This window comes from Pieris rapae, chromosome 20 (genome assembly GCF_905147795.1).
Source record: "Pieris rapae chromosome 20, ilPieRapa1.1, whole genome shotgun sequence".
Classification (NCBI taxonomy): domain Eukaryota; kingdom Metazoa; phylum Arthropoda; class Insecta; order Lepidoptera; family Pieridae; genus Pieris; species Pieris rapae.
Genome location: NC_059528.1, coordinates 955,432 through 980,339, shown reverse-complemented (window position 1 = coordinate 980,339; position 24,908 = coordinate 955,432). Strand labels below are relative to the sequence as shown.

General features: G+C 35.1%; 1 protein-coding gene across 11 annotated transcripts in view; it reads right to left on the bottom strand.

Moving 5' to 3' along the window:
• Positions 1-24,908, bottom strand: part of LOC110994995 (obscurin) — a 99,301-nt gene that overhangs the window by 17,697 nt on the left and 56,696 nt on the right. For 5 of the 11 annotated variants that reach the window (XM_022261955.2, XM_045632747.1, XM_022261954.2 and 2 more), the window contains 26 exons: positions 20,872-20,964; positions 20,132-20,431; positions 19,892-20,042; positions 18,659-19,807; positions 17,064-18,089; positions 16,331-16,573; positions 15,772-15,913; positions 14,863-15,053; positions 13,252-13,509; positions 12,437-12,614; positions 11,703-11,880; positions 11,186-11,376; positions 9,998-10,153; positions 9,530-9,650; positions 8,679-8,839; positions 8,227-8,402; positions 7,717-7,885; positions 7,347-7,465; positions 5,812-6,951; positions 5,575-5,676; positions 4,553-5,368; positions 3,153-3,434; positions 2,627-2,860; positions 2,021-2,210; positions 1,672-1,850; positions 828-1,054 (listed from right to left, as the gene is read on the bottom strand). In XM_022261955.2, coding sequence (XP_022117647.2) covers positions 828-1,054; positions 1,672-1,850; positions 2,021-2,210; positions 2,627-2,860; positions 3,153-3,434; positions 4,553-5,368; positions 5,575-5,676; positions 5,812-6,951; positions 7,347-7,465; positions 7,717-7,885; positions 8,227-8,402; positions 8,679-8,839; positions 9,530-9,650; positions 9,998-10,153; positions 11,186-11,376; positions 11,703-11,880; positions 12,437-12,614; positions 13,252-13,509; positions 14,863-15,053; positions 15,772-15,913; positions 16,331-16,573; positions 17,064-18,089; positions 18,659-19,807; positions 19,892-20,042; positions 20,132-20,431; positions 20,872-20,964 — 8,172 coding nt within the window. Of the gene's footprint in view, positions 1-827; positions 1,055-1,671; positions 1,851-2,020; positions 2,211-2,626; positions 2,861-3,152; positions 3,435-4,232; positions 4,322-4,552; positions 5,369-5,574; positions 5,677-5,811; positions 6,952-7,346; positions 7,466-7,716; positions 7,886-8,226; positions 8,403-8,678; positions 8,840-9,529; positions 9,651-9,997; positions 10,154-11,185; positions 11,377-11,702; positions 11,881-12,436; positions 12,615-13,251; positions 13,510-14,862; positions 15,054-15,771; positions 15,914-16,330; positions 16,574-17,063; positions 18,090-18,658; positions 19,808-19,891; positions 20,043-20,131; positions 20,432-20,871; positions 20,965-24,908 lie in introns of those variants that run through there. The other 6 variants (XM_022261949.2, XM_022261951.2, XM_022261950.2 and 3 more) reach the window with 6 other exon arrangements.

The window sequence follows — 24,908 nt, the reverse complement described above, 5'->3', positions numbered from 1 at the left end:
GAGAATGGTTTAGATTCACAATTTTGTCCGCTCGACAATGTTTTTTTTAATTAATTAGTAGTTGTTGATTTTGGACTGTTTTACATTGGATCCGACAGACGGCGCTACCATCGCACTGTCAAATTTTAAATAATATTCGAATTTTAATTTTAGTCTGTCCCGACAGTTAGCGCTGCGATCAAATTAAAAAAAGTTTTGTTATCATTGTGTTATTGTAGACCATGTGCTGGATCGTTAGATATTGTCATAACATTTGAATAATAATTTTCATCAAAATGGTCCAGAATGTTTTAGCTTATTAAAAAAAGTTTGAAATTTTCAAATTAAAGACGTATAGACAGGACAACGTCTGTCGGATCCGCTAGTTTATTTATATATTAACATTGCGTTGCATTACAATATAAAAATAGAACATAATCAAATGAAAAGGAAGGCAAGTGGCAGCCTTATCGCTGTCGAGCGATCTCTTCCTGGCAACCACTGTGAGAAAAGAAAAAAAATGAATTAAATGAGATACCATAGACAAGAAATTCAAAAATACATATTACATACCAATACAATAGAAAACTTATTCATTTAAAGATTAAACAAAACTTAAACCTTTTTATAACCACTAAATACCTTTAATATATGAAATTCTTGTGAATACAGCTAGTGTAACATAAATATGGAGGCAGCATACAGGGAGACACTTCACAACCGCCTGCCGCCTTTCGTTAAAAAGGAAATGAAGGTTTTTATGGCACAAGAACGTGATTTATGAGCTACATCAGTCCACTTTGGGGTTTTCGTACACGGAAGAGATATGAAAGTGATAAAAAACTAACCTTTCCAGCATCTGATGGATTGAAGTGCTTAATCTCTAGCTCGCTGTCCACTTGTCCTCCCACCTCAGTGGTGATAGTCCTTCTTTCATCATTAGCTAATTCGATTCCCTCCTTGTACCATTTCACATCTGGCTTTGGTACTCCATCGCATCGAACTTTAAGAGTCACGTCATCGTAGTCTTTGACAGTTTGTTTTTGAAGCGGTTTTGTAAATTTGGGCTCGTTGGCTGAAAGAGATAAAAGTTCATTTTCTCTTGCCGAAAAAGGGGGAACATTTACTTTTGATATCTAATTATCGACTCTTCAAGAGTTTATTCAATTAAGTCATTCGAAATTTGTAAAATCTTCAGCAAATTGAATTTTCTCGAATAGTTGGAGGTCGTATCTCAGAAAAGACCCCCATCGGGAGTCGATTCCAGAATTTGCTAGATCGCAAAATAAAGTGCCTTGTGAAACGGACCGTGAGAGGCTTCCAGCCATCAAGGGGATGATGGTTAAATTGTGAGTTGATATGGCTCATACGGTATTGAAACGAGGCAGGAGGGATCAACCTAAACATTTCTTCAGAACACTCACCATAGTAAATTCTGTAGACAACGCAAAGAGATGCAATTTCAAAAGTAGAGAGAGAGAGAGATTCAAGCAGATCAATAATACACTGTAGATTGACAATTCCACAGGCCCTTAGCTGAATTTGGTCAAAAGGATGAAGTCTCGTCTCCGAATACCGTTACAGTAAGATACATTAAATTAATTGTCTAATAGTAGACAAACAATAGTATAAGTTTACGATTAATATAGGTAAACTACTACTAAAAAAAAATAAGATATAAAGAACACGTACTATGTACAGTGAGTTTAGCCTGTTGAGCGGTCTCTCCGATCTCGTTCTTAGCAGTGACAGTGTAAACTCCAGCGTCTGCGACACCTATCTTCTTGATCGTGAGACTGTATGTCTCCTTTGCGAGATCTTCGTTGATTTCAATGTTAGCCGAAGGTTGGATCACGTAGCCATCTTTGCTCCTATTTAATTGATAGAATCATATTGTATCAATATATTGCAACTTTATAATTCTACGTCAGTTTCATAAACTTTATTATTATTATTTCCTTACTAGAGTACAAGTTCAATAGATTTAAACTAAGAAATTACGATAAGTATTGTTTTATGTAAAATTTTTCAATCCTTTTACCATTTGACTTCTGCAACAGGATTAGCTCTGATATTAGCGACGAATGTGGTTTCTTCATAGGGAACCGTTGTGACATCTTTAAGTCCTTCGATTTCTGGTCTCAGAAGGATGTCAAGACGAGCCGAACACTCTCCCATGCCGTATTGGTTCTTCGCCTGGATCGTATACACTCCAGTGTCTTGATGACGACCTGTAAAATCCACATTTGATTGTAGTATTTGTGAATTTTCTACGTCAACAGTATTTTTTTGCTTGATGTTTTTAACAATTATAAATTTTCTCATTGGTTAAATTTAGAGAGACAACATCATCTATCAGTCCATTTAGACACATTATTCATAAAAAATAAATAATACTTTGAACTGAAATACTCTTTCATGTTCCACTGAAATTGTGATTTGGAATGAAAAGAGAAAGACCATACAGACGGTGCATTTAGACTGCTTTTGCTAAATAAGGATTTTCTTCCTGTTTGAAAACAATTAATCTCTTGTTAATTGTGTAGTCGAGAAACTCCTATCGCTTTGGATCCATATATTGGGAGGGGATATAATTCCCGTGCTCCGCGACTCACTTCTAGTCTAAAGAATTTATAACAGTACTTACCAGTAGGAATTTGTAGTGTGAAGGTGCACTCTTTCAGACCATGCTCCAGTTCCTTTGAATCTGCACTAGTAGTAACAGTTGCATCTGGTACAATCTCATTTCCATTGAGGAGCCAGGCGACATGTGGTAACGGATCAGCCGTACAGATGGCTTTGAGTGTGACGGGTTCTCTTTGCATTACGCGTTGAGCTTCCAATGGTTGCCTGAAGATTGGTTTCCGGTATTCGGCCACAGCTAGAAAAAGTTACTAGTTAAGCGTGATTAGGAGGTGGTCTCGCGCCATCTAAAACGTCATGAGAAAGTACAGAAGTACAAAATAATAGTACAGAAGTGGCAAAAATTTTAAAAATCAAGAACACAGTAGGACCTGACCCCTGGTGTAGTGCTACATCACTACACCAGGGGTCAGGTCATGTCAAAGAAGAGTCAAGACTAAGGCAAAAGTGCGTTTCATAGCTATTTAGGTTTTATATTAAGTTTGTAACTAAAATGAAATGAAATAACAAAAATATGAGAATGTACTTACGAGAAACGGCTAGCTCTGCGTCTAAAACTTGTTTGCCAAGTTTATTGCTGATCTCGCATTGCCATTTACCAATATCCTTAAGGTCCACTGCATCTATAGCTAATTTGTAAACATCGCCTTCATTTGTAAGGTGGATTCCTTTATCTGGTTTAACCTCTTCACCATTATGAAGCCAACGGACTGTGGGCTTTGGTTGACCGACCGCTTCAACTGTGTACACTAATGGTAGGGATTCGAACGTGTGACCATCTTTCATACTGCTTTCTTTTAATGTGGGTGATGCTAGAAACAGGGGATATTGTAAGTTTATATACACGAGGTAAGTTTGTAAATAGGAGCTAGAAAATAAATTTTACAATGAAATAAATACGCTACATTCGACGCATTATGAACTGAGGTTTCGGGTCATAAATCATATTTATCTGTCTCAATCGCACTTACAGCTCTTATGGAGAGATTTAGTTTGGTTTGGTGTAGTTATCTATAGTGGGATAATTTTTCGCTAACCCAAAATAAAACTTATAAAATAAGTTCTTCATAGTGAATTTTACGTAACAAAGCGTAAGTAATGTAATGTCATAACAAAAAAACTTATATTTATTTACTAATGGAACTAAACAACCCTTACTCGTAACGACCAATCAGGAGTCAGAGTACTAATGAAGGTCACGATCGCGCATCGTACCCGCGTGCGCAGGTAAGTATCGATAACGGGTTTCAATAAGTGCACTTTCCTACTGTCAGTGACATTTATTGCCGCAAGATTCAGTTTTAAATGCGTCGACTATACATAAAAGTGAAAAGCGTATCATAATATGAGAAACTTGAATATTTATACAGAAATAATAATTAGAAATATGTCGGCACAAAATAGCTTAACCATAAGCAGTATACAGTTGTGCGAAATCTTTCAATCGTACAAAAACTTTGGCGCTTATTTACAGCCGGTAATGCAATAAAATTAGTAATACTTACCAAAAGTTTATGTGTTGTGATTTGTAACCATGTGATATGTATGTACCTACCGTGTTTACATTAAACATACCAATGCCATGCCACAAAATAAACGAAAGATTGTACCTTGATGAAGACGACGTTTGCAGACTAACACCTTCGACGTAAGACCCAATTATTAGTATGCCAGAAGGAAAAGTTATTACGCATGCGCGCTAAAACAAACATACGTTCGAACATTAGTAAATATATATTGCAGTTATATATTGATCTGTATTTTATGTGTATCGAAAAGCAGACCAAAAGTAAACATCCAGCAATTAAATTTCAAAGTTTAAGCGACATTGACATGTTACTGTGATGTACAAATAGCGTTACTATTTTGTTCACAGCCGCGCGCACTTATAAAATTGTTTCTTGATCAATAATTTAATTGACTTGATTACCTTTTTCTTCTTCCGAATTTAAAATATCGTCAAGAATGCCGCGTTGTCTTTGGCTTCTCTTCAATAACTCTTCGATGTTTCCGTCTTCTTCCTCCACAATGAACAAACTTTTATCTATCTTTCGTTTCCGTTCTACTGTTGTTTCGGCTATATTTTTCGTTATGTTATTGATATTTTTAGGAGATTCTAAAACTAATTCTTCCACGAGTCTATTTTTAATATTATCTTTTTTACTTCCGAATTTCATATATTCGCCATCTTCGAATTCTTTTGAGATGTCTATAAGTTTTTCGGTGACGTCACGCTCAAATACTTTTTCAGACTTTTCGTTTAGAATAACATATTCTTCTTCCCCTTCATTTGTGTAATAATCTTCTTTGAAAGAAGTTTGACGCACGTATGAGTCCTTGCTGAATACCTTCTTGGTTTCATCTATTTCGAAAATTGATTTAGACAGATCCTCAATTGATATTTCTCGGGAAAGGGAATCGTTTTGCCAGATCATTTCATCTTCAGATGCAGACCTAATAGAATATGTACGGTTTCCGCTGTGCCGACCCATTCGAGGAATTGAATCAGCGTCTGAGTCGGTTTGCGGTTCTTCAATAATTCCGTATGTACCCCTTCTTATGTGATCAGGTATAGTGAAATACCCTAGCTCAGATAAGAAGTAGCTATGACTAGCTATCTCTTCCACTTCAAGTGAAGTTGTGTGAGGTTTATTAGGAATTATTATTTTTCTATCGCATTCATCATTTTCATCATAATGCATGGCGGTTGTAGTCATTTTATGTAATGTGCGCGTTTCGGCTGGACCTATCAGTTAAAATATTATTATATTTGAATGACAGTACAAACTATTTAATATAAGAAATAAATAAACATGCTTTAAACGATGGGTGGACATGAATACTAAAATACAACTACAGGACCATTTACTTTTTTGGACCGGGGCAATTAAATATGTGATGTAATGGAAATGTAGTATGGGAAGGAAAGCGGGTAGTTTTTTGTTAACTTACCTGTTATTATGGCACCGTGGGAACGGGTGCTGCTGACTTTAGATACAGTAATTGAGCCATCATCACCTGACTTGAACGTGGTTACTGTTTCGAAAACTCGGCCTAAACAATAAATCACACTTGGGATTGTTAAGAAAAACTCAAATTAAAATCATGCAACGCTACGCGTAATAAATTATGAGTGTCACGAAGTAAAGCTGTTTGCCTGTTTGTGAAGAAGCAAAGCGCGTTTTATACCTTCAGTGTCAGCACTCAATGGTTCTTCAGCAATAGATTGTTTTTTAATAGATTTACGTTTCGGCGACTTTATTTCCACTTCTTCGATTATTTCTGGTTTTGTAACGGCCTTTTCTGCTTGCTGTATTGTAGTGCCTACTTCTGCGATAACTTTTTTGACTTCATTTTGATTTTCATCTATAACAGACCCCGTGTCAATTACTTCAGGCTCAGTAACTGATTTTTTAGCTTTCCGTGGAACCGATTCTACTTCCTCAACTTTAGAAGTTTTGATCATTGCATCGTTATCTACATGATCCCAAAATGATTTTTCTTCAACAATTTCTGGTTCTGTTACGGACTTTTGAGCTTTGTATGGTTTTGCTTCATCAACAACTTCCGTAGTACATTTCGATTTAGTAGAATCGACTAGTATCTCTTTTTCTTGAACGACTTCAAGTCCAGTAACTGATTTTTCAGCTTTTCGTGGAACAGATTCTACTTCCTCAACTTTAGAAGTTTTAGTCATTCCATCGTTATCTACATCATCCCAAAATGATTTTTCTTCAACAATTTCCGGTTCTGTTACGGACTTTTGAGCTTTGTATGGTTTTGATTCATCAACAATCTCCGTAGTATATTTAGATTTATTAGAATCATCTAATAGCTCTTTTTTCTCAGCAACTTCCGGCTCAGTGAACGATTTTTTCGCCTTAGCAGGTTTTTCAACATCGGTTACAATAGAATTTCGTCTATCATTATCTTGTTCGTTTATCAAATTGTCATTAAGGATTTCAGGTTCTGTGACAGTTTTTTTTGGTTTATGTGCAACTGATTTGACCTCTTCTAGTGAAACCGCCTGGCTAACACTCACATCATCAACTGATTTTTTTTCAATGTTTTCGGGTTCTATTAGAGATTTTCTAGCTTTATTTGAAATGGGTTTATCAACCTCTTCAAACGAAACTGTTTTAGGCTTAGCAGCGTCGTCAAATACTGATGTTTCTTCGGCAACTTCAGACTTAGATTTTTCTTTTGTAGCTATTTTCTTGACGTTATCGTCGTGCAAGTCTTCAATAATCTTTTGTTTTTCTGCACAATCTGCATCCAATTCATGTTCAGAAAGAGTTTCCTTCGTAAACCTCGAATGAACTTCTTTGGCTATCGAACACAATGAAAAATGAAGACAATTAAATGGATTACGGGAATTCTAAATTAGGAGATGCTATGTTACGTGCTTTGAAGGATGTAAATGTAAGAACACACGAGCATTCTAGTCTATTGAATGCCTACACTTGTGATCAAGTTTTGCTTTAAACTACAAATATACTAGGACGTCACATTAAAACTACATAAACTACGTGCAGTAGTCAACTCTACGTGAGACTAAGTTAAACTCACTAGTCTATCCACAACTCGTGCTCTTCTTTACCACTATTTTGTTTAAGTTTTATGTGTTCTGTATTGCAGATCAGGACATCGCTAGACATTAAACTTTTCTCTATCGTAAGACTATTGTTCTAAAAATATTAAACTAGATTTATTTAAATACTTACTGTGTACGGTGACTGTACTCTTACAAGAAACACTTCCCATTTCATTTTCAGCTCGAACTTCATATTCCCCACCATCTTCTTCCTTTACTAACGTTACTGTGAGGTGATAATTCTCCAACCTGATAATAATAATTGCCATTTCAAAATAAGTTTTGATATATTTTTTTAAAAAGATGATGTACCTTATTTGATATACCAAGACTTTGACACATATTTTTTTCAACTATTTGGCTTTTTTAAAAAACAACCGAACCTTTAAAAAAAGAGTAAGACAAATAATTCTAAAACATTATTATAGAATTAAGTAGCACCTTTATTATTTAAAGTTTTGTAAATCAATTTACAAGCAATATAATAATAAAATTCTAGCCTTTTTGTATCCCGTTCGATCTTGATTCTTGCATCAGTGTTCACTTCCTTTCCATCTTTGTACCATTTGACCTTCGGTTCTGGGCATCCTTCTACTTCCACTTCCAGCTTTAGGGTTTGACCTTCATCCACCGTCATGTCTACCAGGCTCTTCGTGATGCGAGGTTTTCCTGAAATCAAAGGTTAAGTAATATTGTGATTAGATTCTAGAAAACATCTTTAGCACGCCTACGCATTTACTAGTAATAAATATATGTATTTATTTAAATTTTTTAAAATAATATTTATAGATCTATATAAACAATTTCAAATTGTAATACACATTGTAGTTAGATGGGCTAAATCATAGAAATAAATTAGTTTTATTTAAACGATAGTATTCATCTATCCAGTTTTATCATAGCGAAAATACAATTTTACGGAAAGAGACAAAACAGTATTTTAGTTAATGGTGTCATAAGACGGATTTAGTTTTGTGGTATAAGGGGGCAAAATTTAGATGATAACTTACTGTTGACAGTGAAGGTAGCTTGACAGGAATCGGCACCGAGGTCATTAGTGACCCTGCAGGAGTATTGTCCTGACATTTCAGCTGTCACCTCCTTCAATATCAGTTTGTGCGTACTGCCGTTGTCTACGCGACTGTACACCGACTTCTTTTCGGTTATTTCTACGTCACCGAGGTACCTGGAATACATTTAAGGGGGTTTTTGAATGTGGTTTGTTGTATCCAGTAGGAAGTCTCATAAACCGATGTAAAAAGGGATTGACTCTTAAAGGAGTTTCTATGTAATTAGAATTATATAATATATCAATTCGATTACATGAATATCCTTGAAATCGTCGTGATAAACGATATCCAAAAAAAAATCGCGGTGCGGTATTTAGAAATGGAAATCAGTGGAGACAAAATGAAGATACAAAGAATTGTTTGTAGGAAGGTTTTTTAAGTTTTCCACTTACCATTGCACCTTAGGTTCAGGATAGGCTTCGACGTCGACAGTGAACTCAACATTAACATCTCCCTCGCTCGACGTGATGTCCTTGAGCCGTTGCGTGAATACGGGCCCGCAACGCACGTTCAAGAGGCACGAATCGCTCGTTGACCCGTGTACGTTACGAATCTATGATCACAATGTTATACGCTATTATGAAACTAAGGGGGCACCTATTTATTGAAAATTTCACAAACTTTATTTCATTTTATGTGAAAAAATGAAGCTTGTAAGTATATTTTTAACACAATTATTTTATATTTCATTGCTTGTAATGACAATTCTCTTTCTGGGCTAACAAAATGAATCCATTTTCATTTTAATAGTAACACTAAGAAAAGTGTTCTTTGACAGATTCCATCATGAAACTATGTACTGTGATACTAAAACTTAGCGATGGCTCTAATGTTTGTTTGCATGGGCTAATCTACTACTGAATAAATTTTTGATAGTTCATTTATCGAGAAAAAGCTATATACAAAATTTATATCTTTGTATTTGGCTATTTTGTAAATAAGTAGTAAAAAAATATTAATATTATTGAACAATATTCCAATAGAAATTGCGTTTTATATAATTAACTCCAAAGCTCATCTAAATAATAATAACATAAATATGAGCCAATTTCAAATACACACGGCACCCAAAATGAAGTCCTCAACGAATTAAAAGTTCTATTGATCAACTGAATATTAATAAAAAAAAATGAAACGACACCTACGAATCAGAAAACATTTTAGTCAAAATCAAACTTTTTTTTAATTTCTCTTTCTTTAATATTTTCTCTCTGTTCACCTTGATACATATATAGAATCTCACCTCGCAAGAGTATTCTCCAGCATCAGCCCTGGCTGCTGAGGTGATCACCAATTTGTGCGCTTCACCCGATGATGATATTTTGATCGCTGATGACTCCTTTATTTCTGTCTTGTTCTTGAACCTAGAATAATTAATTACAATCCAAAAAATTACTTTACTACTTTTAATAATATTAACTTAAACTGGAACTTGTTAAGTTGAACTTCATAATAGTTATTGAATGTTGCCATCATTAATAAGAATTAAAGGATAATGAGTTACCCTTATTTATATTTTTTAGATTGTTAAATCATGGACACTCTCAATGCCAGAGGGCTCGCGAGTGTGTTGCCGGCCTTTTAAATTGTTTGGTTTCCATAGGATAGTAGGTACTTTATTAAAGCTAGATCAGGTTTAAAGTCCTCAATTTCGTATGTAAAATATCAGTTAAACATAATAATTGTCTGTGATACTGATAAAGGGTATTACCAAGTTACAGTCGGTGCAGGATCAGATTCGGTTTTGACCTCAAATGTGACAGTTTCCTTCTCATCGCAGACTTTAGATTCGCCCAGTTTCTTGATGACCTTGGGCGGTGATGTGACATGCCACTGCCAGAAGTCAGAGCATTGGTTCACCTCGTTTCTGAAAATAACACTCACAAATTATTTACCGCAAATATTCAAGATTTTTACTATAATTGATCGAGTGTTTGATGTGTGTTAGTGACAGATTTGTGTTTATTGAATTAGTTCATTATTACTAGGTACATTAGAAAACCGCTATGGTTTGTAAATTTAACCATATGTTGATTTAAATCGTGGCGTAATTGTTGAAGTTGCTTAAAAACTTTTGCAAAAATACTCCGTGTATTGCCAAATGTACATTTAGAATTTTTTTTACAAATTAATTAACTATTTTTTGTTAAAATGTATACTTAATTAATTACGAACAAAATATTTAGTGAGAATTTATTTCCATTTTATATAATGGGGGGGGGGGGGGCAAACGCGCATGCGGGACGCCCAAAAAGGCAGTCATCGCAGCCCATAAAAACCCATTTTTAGTGGGTGCGTTGATATAAATATATGTTGATTTTGTTGTTGTTTCGGAATAGATTGTTTGATGGTTTAAACATTAATGTACTGTCGTTACAAGTGGTCTGTCCCAGATTTTAGACCTCTACATTTCCAGACATGTCGTTTTTCTTACGATTTTTTAACGGGTCTATGTCACTAGGCCAGCACGGCCGCTTAAAACTTGGCTATTTACCAACTGTACAATCACAATTTGTTGTTTTTGGCGCTGGCAAGCTTACCATTGAACAAAATATCAGGTTTCGCAAAAAAAAAATTGTTACACATTTAACGATTCTTTTTTTATGTATTATGTTAAACGATTTTTTTATTTTTTAATTACAATTACAGTCACACAACGTTTTACTTTTGATCTGATACTGTACGAATTTTTTTTCAGGTGTCGCAGTTAAAAGCGAAAAAAAGCAAGAAAGAAACTTATTATTAGGATTTTATTGAATATCATCTCTTCTCTTAATCAAAAGAGAGACGAAGAGTTTATTGTCAATTCTTCTCGTTCTTCCAAATGTATGCACTTGATAAGAAAAATATGAGATGGCTTTGAGATCAAATCTTAAACCAATCTTAAAAAAAAACTCACTTGGCAACAATGGAGTACGATCCGGTATCTGTAAGCTTGGCATCTTTAATGGTGATGGTGTAAACCTCGTCGGATTCTTTAGTGATAATGATGCGGTCTGAGCTGGTGATGAGAACTCCGTCTTTGTAGAAGCTGACTTCAGGCGCAGGGGTACCTTCAACCTCAATGCGGACTGTGTGAGATGTTTCCACCTGTAACATTAGTGAAAGAGGGTTAATGAAATTACTTTATTTTTTTTTTAGGATCTGATACAGTGGCTTAGTATCTGCTATTTTTGGAATTCGATTTCAGACGAAATAACGATTGTCGAGATTGAAAAGATATCTATTGGTTGATAAAATAATAAAAGTAAAACTTAAATATTTACGTTATTTTCAATAAAAATAAACGCGTAAGTAGTCAAGTTCCACAAAAAAGTTTTTATTATAATAATGAATAATGTATGAGGAGTGAATATATTATAATGTATGTGAGTAAAGCTTCAAATTCTTTTCAAATTAAAAGCAATGTTTATTACCATACAAGTCTGGTTCTCAATCTTCTTCTTAATCTTGGGTGGAGCAGTCACCACCAGATTGAAGGTAGTCGTATCATCTCCAAGGTCGTTGGACGCCGTCACTTCATACACGCCGCTATCAGCTGATGTCACATTCTTGATGACCAGAGACATGTTCTCATCGTCTTCGTGCAAGAACCTGAAGTAATTTAGCAAGAATATATAAGCAAAAGCAAGGACACAACTTGATACAGAACAGGAAATTGAAAAAAAAATAAACGCATAGTGTTCTGAGTATTTTAAATGATTAAAAGTCACAGACATAGCCTTCAAGCAATGAAACTTTTAACATAATAAGTAAGTTTAAAAAAAATACTTTTTATAAGATTTAAATGAAGGTATAATAGGACAATCGTCTATAAATCACACAACTTTAATAAAGTTAAAATATTCTTATTATGGCTTGTCCATAATAAGAATATGTCCTATAATTATATGTGTATATAATTGTCCATAATAATATACAAGGGCGAGTTGAATTATGAATATGTTAAATGAAACGAGTATTTTATTTAATCACTGTGTTAATTATATTTTAATGTTAACCAGACATTGGCGAAAAAGGAAGTAAGCTTAATTATATTACACAGAGCAGATCATAGATACCAGATATAACATAGACAATAAGTAATGTATTCTATAATAATTGCTGAAGGCACCAAATTTACATTCCATAGACTAACAGAATATCTTACTTATGTCTTGCATCGGCTTCGACAACATCTCCTTTATGCTTCCAGACCACAGTAGGCTTCGGGTAGCCTTTACAGACCAGCTCCAGCATGGCTGATCCACCACTAGACACCACTGCTTCCCGATGTTCAATTTCCAAGGTTGGTTTTTCTGGCTCGCGGTGGAGGTAGTTGACGGCACCTACATGATTTGGTTGATTATCGTTTAACGAGAAACAAGCAACACTATTGCTTAACCTTTTTCATAGTATTCAAATCCTGGCTTGAATTTTGAAACGGCTCTACGTTTAATAAGTCAAATGGTTTAAGGGACGATTAACTACAAACGGCATATTATTGGAAATACCATAGCGTAATGTAGATTAAAACATGTTAGTGATAATGACATTTCTTGTATACTTTTAAGACGAGAAATTCTATCCAGAAAATTTTGAGGCACTCCATCATATTAGCATTAAAAAAGTGTTTTAATTGTATAGGAATAACATCGTAGGTGCCAAACGTCATCAAATGCATTGGATGCCAAGCAGAGAAGGCCTAGGACAAACTAGTAGAGGCAGGTCAGTTGCCAAAAGTCAACATTGTTCAACAATTAAACGATTAATACGGACGCAATATTATACTAAATTATTTAAACGTTAAATACTATGGATGTAGTAGAAAAATTAATTTGTTTCACAGTAAAATCGATCCAGTTTAACGTATTGATAGACTTAAAACTGTATTCAAACAAACAGACATAAAATCAATATTTATAAATTTCCATTTCCATGAATATTGGACTCTAAGTTTCAGACAAAATCCCGTATTAAACTTACCTTGTACAGTTAGTTCGGCAGAGCAGGAAATATTTCCAGTGCTTGTCTTAGCAACACAAGTATACATCCCAGCATCTTCAGGCTTCACGTGCTGGAAGACCAGCGCTAGGGAATCCTCATCGTCTCCGAGGAGAACCTTGAACCTCTCTTCAGGATCAAATTCAAGGCCATCGCGTTTCCAGGCGAACACCGGCTTTTCGCCCTTCGCCAGGAGACCTTCACCGCCGGGAGGCAGTTCCCCAAATATGTTCTTGTCATCTAGAAAGTCCATTTTAGTGAAGTAATACTCTAGGAAACCTGCATTTTATAATTACATGAACACAACGAATGGGACGAGCCGACGCGATGAACTGATTTCAATACTGAGCCTTTGCCAAAATTAAAATAGCGTAAACAAATTAATCGAAATAACAATTGAGGGCGTTAAACCGGCGTTATCTATTGGATTATCAACCAGGTTTTGTAAAACCTTTGGGAACGTTGCGTAATCTACGATATTTATAGTGGAAGCAAACTCATAACAAATCGAAAAAATATCCCTACGTCGATAAGAATGGTAGAAAAATTGTGGGAAAAATCTATTAATAAGCAACCATAAATTCATAAAAATTGGAAACAATCCAAGAGTTTTAACTGAAATGTGTCGCATATCTTCCCATAACCTTTCAACGAGAAATGAATATCAAGATCATTCTAAATTTAGATTTAAGGAATTTTTAAATATTTGAGTGTTATGATTCAGTTTCTGAACGAGTTTGACTTAGCCTTATTACGATGGATCGTTTTTATCTATTTTCATTCAGCATACTTTCTTTTTACTACATTGATTCTGTTTCAATATAATTCAGCATATTTTAATCAGTTTAACTACGGTTCCAAACTTAATTTGATTATTATAATAATAGTATTTCAAAAATTACAACATTTTGCATTAATCACATCAAAGTTTTGGTAGCGTTTTAGATGCTTACTTGCATTTACATAAACAAAGCACTAGAAAGAATAATCTACCACATTTAGGGCCTGTTTCACAATGTCCGGATAAGTTCCAAATAAGCTATTTGTTACTTATTTGTAGGATAAACAGTATTTTTGCGTTTCACGACTGTCAGATAGCGCTATTTGTCATGAAATGCCAAGTATCTTATTCGGAACTTTTATCTTTCGAATAATTTATGTGTTGCATAGCTATTTGGCACTTTATCCATACATTGTGAAACAGGCCCTTATTAAAATAATGGCCGAGTTACAAGATAGTTTTTCAAGTTAGGATCGCAAGCTTGTACTGTCCTGGGTTGCTAGCCTGGCGTAGAACCTTCTAGTTCAATTTACATGATGGCTAGGATTATGTTAAGCTACTGAGTTGATGAATCTGAATGTAGTACATAAGCCAGGATAGTAAAATCAGTTGTGGGGGCTCTACTATCCTAAAAATAGAACTCTATCCTATTAAAAACTGTCCTGGCTTGTTAACTTGCTTACTAGCTCAGAAATGAAGCTTATTTCAAAAAGCCAGAAGTACTAGCTAGCTAGCTTACTGATACTTTCTATCCTAGCTTGAAAATCTATCCCCGTGTGATTCGGGTATCAAAGTTATCTTAACTCTCTTACCAACAACAGTTACTGTGCATTCTGATTCAACCTCGCCATATATATTGATAGCTTTACACGAGTATTTGCCTGCATCGGCCACATTCACATCGGAGATCACGAGTTCGTAGCAGCCCTTTTCGGCGCGAGTACGCACAATTGATACTCGCTCACTGTCCAGGCAAGTTGTTATTTCTTTGCCTTCGCGGTAGCTGTAATCAATGTATATTATTATTCAAGTCTAGCTTCAATCCTGCAATTTCAGTTTCGTTCGAGAAATGCAGACAGTAACAGTAGCAAATAAATAGAAATCGTTCGTGAGTTCTCTCGATATCAATTTAGTGCGTTCAAAGAAATTAACTTAAGTTCAAAGAAGTTAAATTGTTTAAGTTATCTCAAAAGGAGATTTTTTGTCCGTTTTGGTAATTTTTCCATTGTTTCTCGGTCTACTTAAGGAAATGTAAAATTATTGGTTAAAATCGGTTGAGAAATTTTAGGGTCTATCTATAGCGTACAAAGACTTCGTTTATTGTATATCGATCTTAGGAATCTGTCCTTGGTATATGCAACAAGAAAATATTTTTTTATCCCAACCGTTTTTATCGCTAGTAACTTTTTTTAATGTAATAGGGAGGAGGTTCACCTGATGTTTAGTGATACCGCCGCCCATGGTTACTCACATTGACAGAAGGCTCGCGAGTGCATTGCCGGCTTTTCAAGAATTGGTACGCTCTTTTTTTAAGTACCCTAGGTCGAATTGGTTTAGAAATATTTCAGTAGGCAGCTGGTTCCACAAAGATGGAACTTTGTATTCTGCCTTGACGTCCGATAATGAAACTCAGCTGTAGGTATTTGCCGGAAAGAGTCAGTCTCACACTAGATTATGAAGTTTTTTTTTTCTGAATCTTTTCAAATAAACAATATACTTACAATTTGACATCAGGATTAGGGTTTCCCTTAACCTTAACCATGAATCGTAGGTAAGTGTTCAACAATATCTCAGTATCCTTAAGAGCAACTATGAAATAGGGCGCATTGAGGGCATTCTTTTGCTTCCTCTCTTCTGGTGTTACTGAAAATGCGTAAGTAATTTTGATAATAATTTGTAGCGTTTTACATCTTCCACAAACCTTATTGATGGTTTCACTTAATTAAAAGAACAAATACATTAAGGAAAGGTTTTTAAGTAAAAAACTAGACATCACAATAACATGCATATTTCTATTTCAGTGGCAAATACGGGAAAATTATCAAGAGATTGAAGTAGATTGAACTACTGTTATGCTTTTACGATGTCTTATTCGATGATTGCGATAGCCAGGCCCTTATTAGATAGTTTCAAGGAAATTTTTATGACCAAGGAACAAATTATTTTCTACAATATTTTTCTACGACTTTTCTTTCTAAGCTTTTTGAATATGACTGAACTTATGTATTTTTTAAACAATATGAAATTAATTTGTCCCAAATACCAATAGCTATTACTCACGCTCGTGTACAATCAGCTGTGCGGTACAATGGGCGTTTCCGGATTTATTTTGCGCACGCGCCGTGTACAGACCGGCATCATCTTCCCTACAGTGCATTACTTCGAGTTTGTGAACACTTCCTCTCTTTACAACATTGACTCTGTCCATCAGTTTGTCCGTTAGGGGCTTGTTATCTTTCAGCCAAGTTACGTCCAACTCCTCAGACGATTGGATTTCGCATTCGAATAAGGCATTTTCGCCAGCTGTGGAGTCAAAAATTACGGATGCCTACGGTAAGGATGACCACTTTTGACGTACGTGTCACGTGTATACGTGCACGTGTACGTTTGACAAAGCGATTTAATTTTTCCCCTTTTTACACGTTAAATACGTTTGTGTCAAATAAAATGCCAAACTAAATGATTTGTTGGAAAAATACGCATCATTACTCTTATTGGAGCAAAATAAAACGTAATGTATTATTTGGTTCGATTCTAAATGTGTTTTTTCTGATAAGTAAAAAGTTTTAAAACAATCTTACGGTTTTTACTTTATAGAAAATGTAGACGTGTAAAAGATTGTCTACTTTATACTTGATATTCACAAAAAAGCGCATTTCATGGCCATAAGTGGTCATCCTATTGAAACTGCATTAGGACATACAAGCGTTAGCACAATGTGTGTGTAGGTTAGATCAAAGAAGCATATTTACAAGCGCTGCGTGTCTGTCGGCTGTGCTTCATCCATACTTACGTTCAATGTTCTGGCCTTCTAAAGTCTTGGTAAAAATAGGTCTTCCATCAAAAGACTCGGATTTAGAAACCGATTTCTTTGATTCATATTCGCTGGTTATAGATCCGTTCAAAAGTGCGTTTTTGGAGAATTCCTCTTCGTAGACTGTTTTGCCGTTGGCTTTACTTTGGCGTTTTGATTCGAACTGCGTTTCAGCTTCGACATTGTTACCATCAACACTTGTTTCTATGTTTAATCTTGTAGAACGAGTTTTTGACTTTACACTTTCTGTGATAGAGTTGCGACCGTACTTAGAGGCAATACTGTCGATTTTGCTTGGAGCGTCCATTTCTACGTCATAACCAGCTTCAATTACTTTTGTAGATTTGGCTTCAATATTATTATTGAGACCATATTTAGCGGCGATGCTATCTATTTTGCTCTCAACCTCAGATTCTTCAGAGTACTTTGATTCTTTAATCGAGTTGTTTCTTTCATAGCTCGATTCGAGAGCTGAGCTTCTGAGTGATTTATCAAAACTAGAATCAATGCTGTATTTGGAGGCATCCTTGATTGATCTTCTACTTTCATAGCTTGACTCAACACCATATTCATCCTTGATAGAGTTGGTCCTGTCGTATTTGGATCGGTCTTTGATGGACCTTCTGCTTTCGTAACTCGACTCAATCCCATCTGTTGCGGAGTTATTCCCTTCGTAGCCAGATTCGATTCCATATTTCGAACCGTCCTTGATGGATCGCCTACTTTCATAAGTAGAATCTACTCCGTGTCTGGACCCGTCTTTAATTGAACTCCGGCTCTCAAAGCTGGATTCCACTCCGTACTTTGAACCGTTATCTATGGCACTTGTTGAGTACTTGGATTCATATCTCGAAGCAGCTGAGCCTTCAATGGAGCCTCCTAAATCAATACGACTGCTCTCTACACGTGAGCCACTCTCGCGGCGAGAGTACGTAGAGATACCGGTTCCATCAGATGATTCGTATCGACCGCCAGTCGAAGATTTTCGGGTGCTACTGGAATATTCTAGAAATTGAACATTACACATGTTAAAACAAAGACAATCTGATACTTTTTAAAACATGTTATATAAAGAATGACACTTGTGAAAATTAAACGAAAACTTAAGAAGGCGTAGTGTCAACCAGATCCTTGAAAAATCCTCACAATCACCCGCAACTCACGAGGGAGTCTTTGTTTTGAAATTATTTTAAAATATCGGGAATCTCTGAGAGATATATTCAAGGAAATGAATACTAACCTTTCCCTCTCAATGTATTTATGAAAATATTATGTATGTAATATGTATACAAAAAACACCATGATTGGCGAATATTCAATATAAAAACATAATTATATAGCAACACAGCAAGGTAATGTACAAGTTTATTGTAAATTCGAAACAATCAATTATGAAATTTCGGAATAAACATCAACAGAACCATTAAACGATGAGCAGGGACGTGAGACAGTCGTGTAAACGAGATATTTCTTCCTAGTGAACCGCGTACTGCAGGATAGGGATTTTAGAAACCACTTAAGTCAATAAATGCAAAAAGATTTTTTTAAATTAAAAGCAAAAGATTAATAATTACCTCCAGAAAGCCGCGAAGAGCGGCTATATCTCGATGACATTTCTTCACCTGTTTCTTCTGATTCAACAGTTTGGTTTTTTGTTACAACTTTATCTTCTGAAGTTACTGCAGAGTTTGTGTCAAGTGCGGTTTGTTTTGAAGCAAGTTCTGTATAATCTTGCTCGCTAACACTAACAGTTTTTTCTTTTTCTGGTAGCTCTGTTAACTTTTCAGAACTCGGGATTTGATTAGATGAATCAATAACATCTATTTCTAAACTCTCTTGTTGTTGAACAGTTTGGTTTTTCACAGAAGCGGTTTCTTGTGAAGATTTTATTTGTATGGCGTCTCTTTCTTCTTCGCTCTGATTTTGAACTGATTCTGTCTTCTTTTTTGACTCACGTTTAGTTTTAGAGGGTCGTTTTTGTTCTACTTTACTAGTTTCGTCGACTTCAGATGTTTTTTCAGGCTTACTTAGACCTTGATCTTTTTTTCCAGATACGTCTTCTTTCTTAGTTACTACGTTTTCGACAGACGAACTTTCAAGTTCTTCAATAGATTGCTGTGAGATGCTTACTACGTTATTTTGTGACGCTTCAACAGTAGTTTCACTTTTCTGAGTTTTACAAGCGGTTTCTACTACTTCCTGAACAGATCCTTGTCCAAATATTTCAGTACAATGCACTTGAACAGTTTGTGACGTTGAAACTTGTTTGGAAGCTGACACTTCTTGTAGCTCTGTTTCAACGACTTCTTCTTGTATAATTTTTTGACTTGTTTGTGACTGCGATGTGATTGATTGAACTTCGATGACTTGAGTACTCTCTTGTGTCACAACCGATTTAGATTCTAAATCAACAGAGACTATGTCTTGAGTAGTACTTAAGGCCTCTTGAATATCACTTGTAGCTTCTACTACTTCTGATTTAGATAGTTTTGTTGCAATATCACTTTCAAGAGATGCTTTTCTCTTTGTGGGAGTTTGGCTTTCCTCTTTATTTTCCTCAGATTCTTCAACACGGAATTTTTTCTCCTTTGAGTATTCTGTTACCTCTTCTGAATGTTCTCTCTTTTTAGTTTCTTCTTGTATTTCAGGGCTATCTTCTTCCTGATATAAATCTTCTGGAGGTAAAACCTGTAGATCATCCGCTGCGTGTTCTGCTAAAGCAACTGTAATATAACGTGGTGTTTCATTTAATATTTCATATGGTCTACTAAATATTACCGGTTTCTGTAAAAATTAGTAAGACTTACCAAGATCACTCGCGTATTGGCGGATTTCACGTAACCAAGCGGTTTTCACTTGTTCTTTCTGAGCCTTTAGAATAAATACCAATGGCGGATTTTTTTGATGTAGTTCAAACTTTAATGATTCCGGATGATCTTTGATTTCTATATCAGGAATCTGTAATATACGACATACGATTTTGTTAAGCGACCATTAAGGAAAATTAAAGTATACAAAATCCAATAAATTAGCTGAAAGTAACTTACTCTTATAATTTGTTGCAGTACAAAGACAGATCGATCATCAGCCACTCTCTTTATCTTACTAATAAGGATCCTCGCTTTAAACAGAAAGAGATAGAGATTTTCTTTAGTCCCTTCTACTTCAACAGTGAACCAATCGTGCGTAAGAAGTCTTCCAAGCTTGTATATATTTCCGCGAAAGCCTTCGATACTAGCAATGAAGAGGTTATTGGTCGCTCTGTTTGGCACACCAAGGAAAAGTTCTAACGCCTTCTGTAGGTCGGTGGAATCGTCGCCAAGACGTTTTGAGTATTTCACCAATTCCTGAAACATTTTCAACATATTCGAAAAAAAAATAACTTGAAGGTCTCAAAATAGCATCGTTGTTCATGGAAGAAGTACGAACAGGTGATACCAAGTTATACAAAGTTTGTTTAAGATTTAACATCTTGCTGGTATATACCACAAAAACAATGTTATTGTACAATCAAAATGAAATAAAAGTGTAAACATGCCGCAGCTATTCTTGCATGAGGCTGTAATTGTTTGACCGATGTAAACGATTATGACGTCAATATAAAACGGAATTATATTTAGAATTGCGGATTTCAATTGAATCTTAAATTAAAAGGTAATTTACGAAATTGTTATATGTTTATAAGTTTTTATTTAGAAAATAAACGCAAGTACAATCGCATTTAAAGGAATTAGATTGTTAAGAAAAAGAAATATTGACATAATAATTGTTTTCACGATTTACTTGCCTTGAGAAGAAGTTGGTAATCGTTGATTCGTTGTATGGGAAGTTTTAGATGTTCAGCTAGGCCTTTATCGTCACCAACTTTTTTTGCTATTTCCTGGAATAATGAACAATACATATGTAGAGAAAGATAATCATCATCAACAGGGTGATCCACACCAGGTGACTGGTCATCTACGGTTCGAATCACTCTAAAGTATTTTTGTTTTCATCTTATTAAAGTTCAGTAATCGCACAATCAAGTCCGTCCAATCAAGTAGCAATCCGTCGCAGTACCGAGTCTACAACAAAGATGCCAATTTAGATAATCTCGTGTGTTAAACTTAATGAGTTGGTTCTTTTGACAGTAAATCTTGTATATATCTATAAATATAAATAATAATCTTGTATATATTGGAAAATAAAAAAAACCCAGCTTGGCAGAAACCACATAAAAAAGCGAATTCAGTTCAACCGACTGATAGCGATCGTAAGAATTAGTTCAAAAATTTGAAACGATTACGATACGAAGTAAAAGTCAATCAATATGTTCGTAAAATTGCTGTTGGCTGTAGACCAAACAATTACGGCAGGCACAGTCGTCTACTGCCCAGACCTACATAATTCTTGTTGAAAATGTCAAATACAACTAAACGGCATGTGAACAACAAACTGGTAGTAGACTCATTCTATATATTGTATGTTTAATGGTCTTATAATTTTTCTCATTCTGTCACTTCGGAAACATAACTCTCTAATTAATTTAGTCATGAAGACTTTTTTTTAAATATGACGAAAATGTTACATTTCTACTAATTTTTTATAGAGCAAACCGGGCACACCCTGATGTAGTACCTGATGGACACTCAATGCCACAGAGCTCGCGAGTCTGTTGCGGGTTTTTTAATTAGGTACGCTCTTTTCTTGTAGGACCGTTAGTCAAATTGGTCCTGAAACACAGCAGAGCTGGTTCCACATAGGGGTGCGCGGCACAACGGATCAGTTGTGGCGGATGTCGAGGTGATGCAGGTGGAATTTAGTATTCTGTCTCGACGTCCGATAATACAGCTCAGTAGCATTAATCCGAACACCTCCTTTGAACACTTTCCTCTAGTTATAATAGTGCTACAAGAATAAAATGTACTGAGAAATATAAGTTTAAATGTAGCGCATAAAAACTTATCCTACCACTTGGTATGAACTCTTTTTTATAAGGATTTAAAAAAAATGTAATTTAAATTTTACTTGTATTTGATTTGACAACCAAAGTGGATCTCAATTTATGTTATAATTGAATTTTTGAAGTGAAACTTTATCGGTGTTGGAAAAAAATTACCGTCACATTTTTTGGTTACACGTCACATGTTTCGATTACGCGTCACATTTTTCCGTTACTAGACATCTTTTCTTGTCACTATCACATTTGATTCGAAATGATCAGAAAGATTAATTATTTACTTTATTAATTTATACATTAAGAAAATATATAATAATGATAACAATGATAGTAATAATGCTCACAATTAATGAAATTCTAATTCTGTAAAAATTTGTTAATTAATTTACAAAAAATATAAAATGTATTTCAGAATTTATATTCAGTTCTTATTTAATTTAGAAAATCTCTAATTTTATTATTTTACCAATTTCTGTAAAGTTACATGAAGTCGATCATTTTTCGAAAAGTAAGGTCATAAAGAAGTTTCACTTCTTACAATAGACGCATACATTTTTTTTCTTTTTTGCGACTGTGCAACTAGCTGCTGTGGTCTCTGGCAGAATGACCAGCGCTGTGAAACACTCTGCTCGTCAGCAAAATGTGAAGCCAGGCTTTTGTATGATTTTTACAGGTGCAGGATTTGAATTATGAAAACATGTATTAGTGTGTCTCTTGATTTGGACCAAAATAAAATAGTATTTCAGTTTTAACTTTTTTACTTACGGTTCCAGTGATGAACTAGTGGCCCACTACACATTATTCGCTATCTTTCTTTTATATTATCCTATAATTAACTGTAATTTACTTAAAGTTTGTTAATCACTTTTCAACTACCTTCTTTTGAACAATTAATTTTATATAATTTCACTATCACCTTATTATGGAGGATCTTAAGAAGTCTCTAAGGGATGTATCCGAAATGGTGTCTGCCAAAATGGAAGAGTTCCAGCAGCGCCTTATTGCAACGCAGAGTAGGTCCCCTTCACTGGAACAAACTCCTCTTGCTAAGGAGTTTGAGGTATTTAAAAGTTCAGTTCTCTTTTGCCTTGAGAATCTCCAGGCTCAAATGGCGATGCTATTTAAAGTACAGGACGAGCAGGAGATGCGCAGTAGGAGAAAGTGTCTGTTGCTGCATGGGGTTAACGAAACGAAGGATGAAAGTTCGGGCTCCATAGCTAAGATGATATCCGTCCTACTTAAGTGTCCCAACTTAACTGAGCAGAGCCTTACCAGGTGTCATCGATTGGGAATTAGATCCAGAGAGAAGCCTAGGCCAATCTTAATAAAGCTTCGAGAGCATGACGATAAATTAAGGGGGTAAAGTTTACAATTCAGTACCTCGATTTTGAGGTCAGAGGGGGAGGGGATAGGGGGGGGAGGGAGGGTGGAGGGTCTACTTATCACCCCCAACCAATTTCAAGCACCAGAAACAGTTATTTCAATAAAAAAATAAAAAAAACCAAAACATATATGAAACAGAAACAGTTATTTCAATAAAAAAATAAAAAAAACCAAAACATATATACCTAACATTAACCGGACCCATCGTCCTCAAAGTCATCCACATAAGCCGGTCGTTTACCAAGCATAGTTCACCAAGTTTCAAAAAATGCAAATAAAATAACGCACATTCACAAAAAAACAAAAGAAATGTAAAAAGTAGCGGATTTTTAACGGCTAATCCGTACTGTAACACTAACACACACTTCTGGCAAAATCCAAATTCGAAATGGCCGATTGCGTTTAAAAAATGAATAGGGATGTAAAAAATATCGATTTTTAAAAAGTCGAATTTCGAGCGCGATTTAAATATTCGATGAAAATCTTCCACTTTCCATTATTATTTTAATTAAATATTAATATACTAACTTAACCTAACTGAACTAGATAATAATTCGTTTTTTGAACAGTTATTTAAATTAAATATTAATATACCAACCTAACCTAACCGAACTAGATAATAATTCGGCTTTTGAACGGCTCCGGCGCGAAGGAAGAGCAGCCCCCACCCGCTACGTGCCAAAGGACAGGCATGAAATGACAGTCAAGACCGGACCACGTGGATAGTGGGGTGCTCTGATTTTTGAATATAAAATTTAGAAAATAAAGTAAACACTTTATTGTAGTAGGAATAAAAAAAAACAATTCTTTATTATCATCGATTTTTCATACTAAAAACAATCGATTAATTTTATGCAAAATGTCACATCTCTAGTAAATCTCTAGTAACCAATAGAAAAGTATTAAATGCAACCAATAGAAAAGTATTAATTGGATAACCAATAGAAAAGTTCGAAAGTTAAAATGGCGGATTGTTTACAAATTTGTAATGTTGCACAAAACATCAAAAAGTGTTTTTAAATATTTAATTAGTGTAAATTACAACTCAGATACCATAAATGACTACAAATGTCACGGAAGTGTTCAAATCAAGGCCCCCGAGACCCTATCTAGGGGTCTGAATAAGCAAATTCAAGGTAAATAGAAAAGTTTACAATGGCGGATTGTTTACAAATTTCTAATATTGCACAAAATTTCGAATTTTTTTTTAAATATTTAATTTATTTTAAACTACAACTTAAGCAGCAAAAATTACTCCAAATCTCATGGAGGTTTTCGAATCAAGGTCCCCCTAGACTCCTACACACTCAGTTTAATCACAATCAAGGTATTGAATATAAGATCCAACCCTCGTCCGCCGCTGATGATCCAAAGCTGAGAGGAGACAAGACCCGAAACAAGAAGGGTTCAAAGAAGGTGCAATAACTCCCATATGTATTATGTGCTTATGTTCCGTGTGTGCGTTAAATTTTAACTTCTTCTTGGTTTCTGGGCATAAGTTT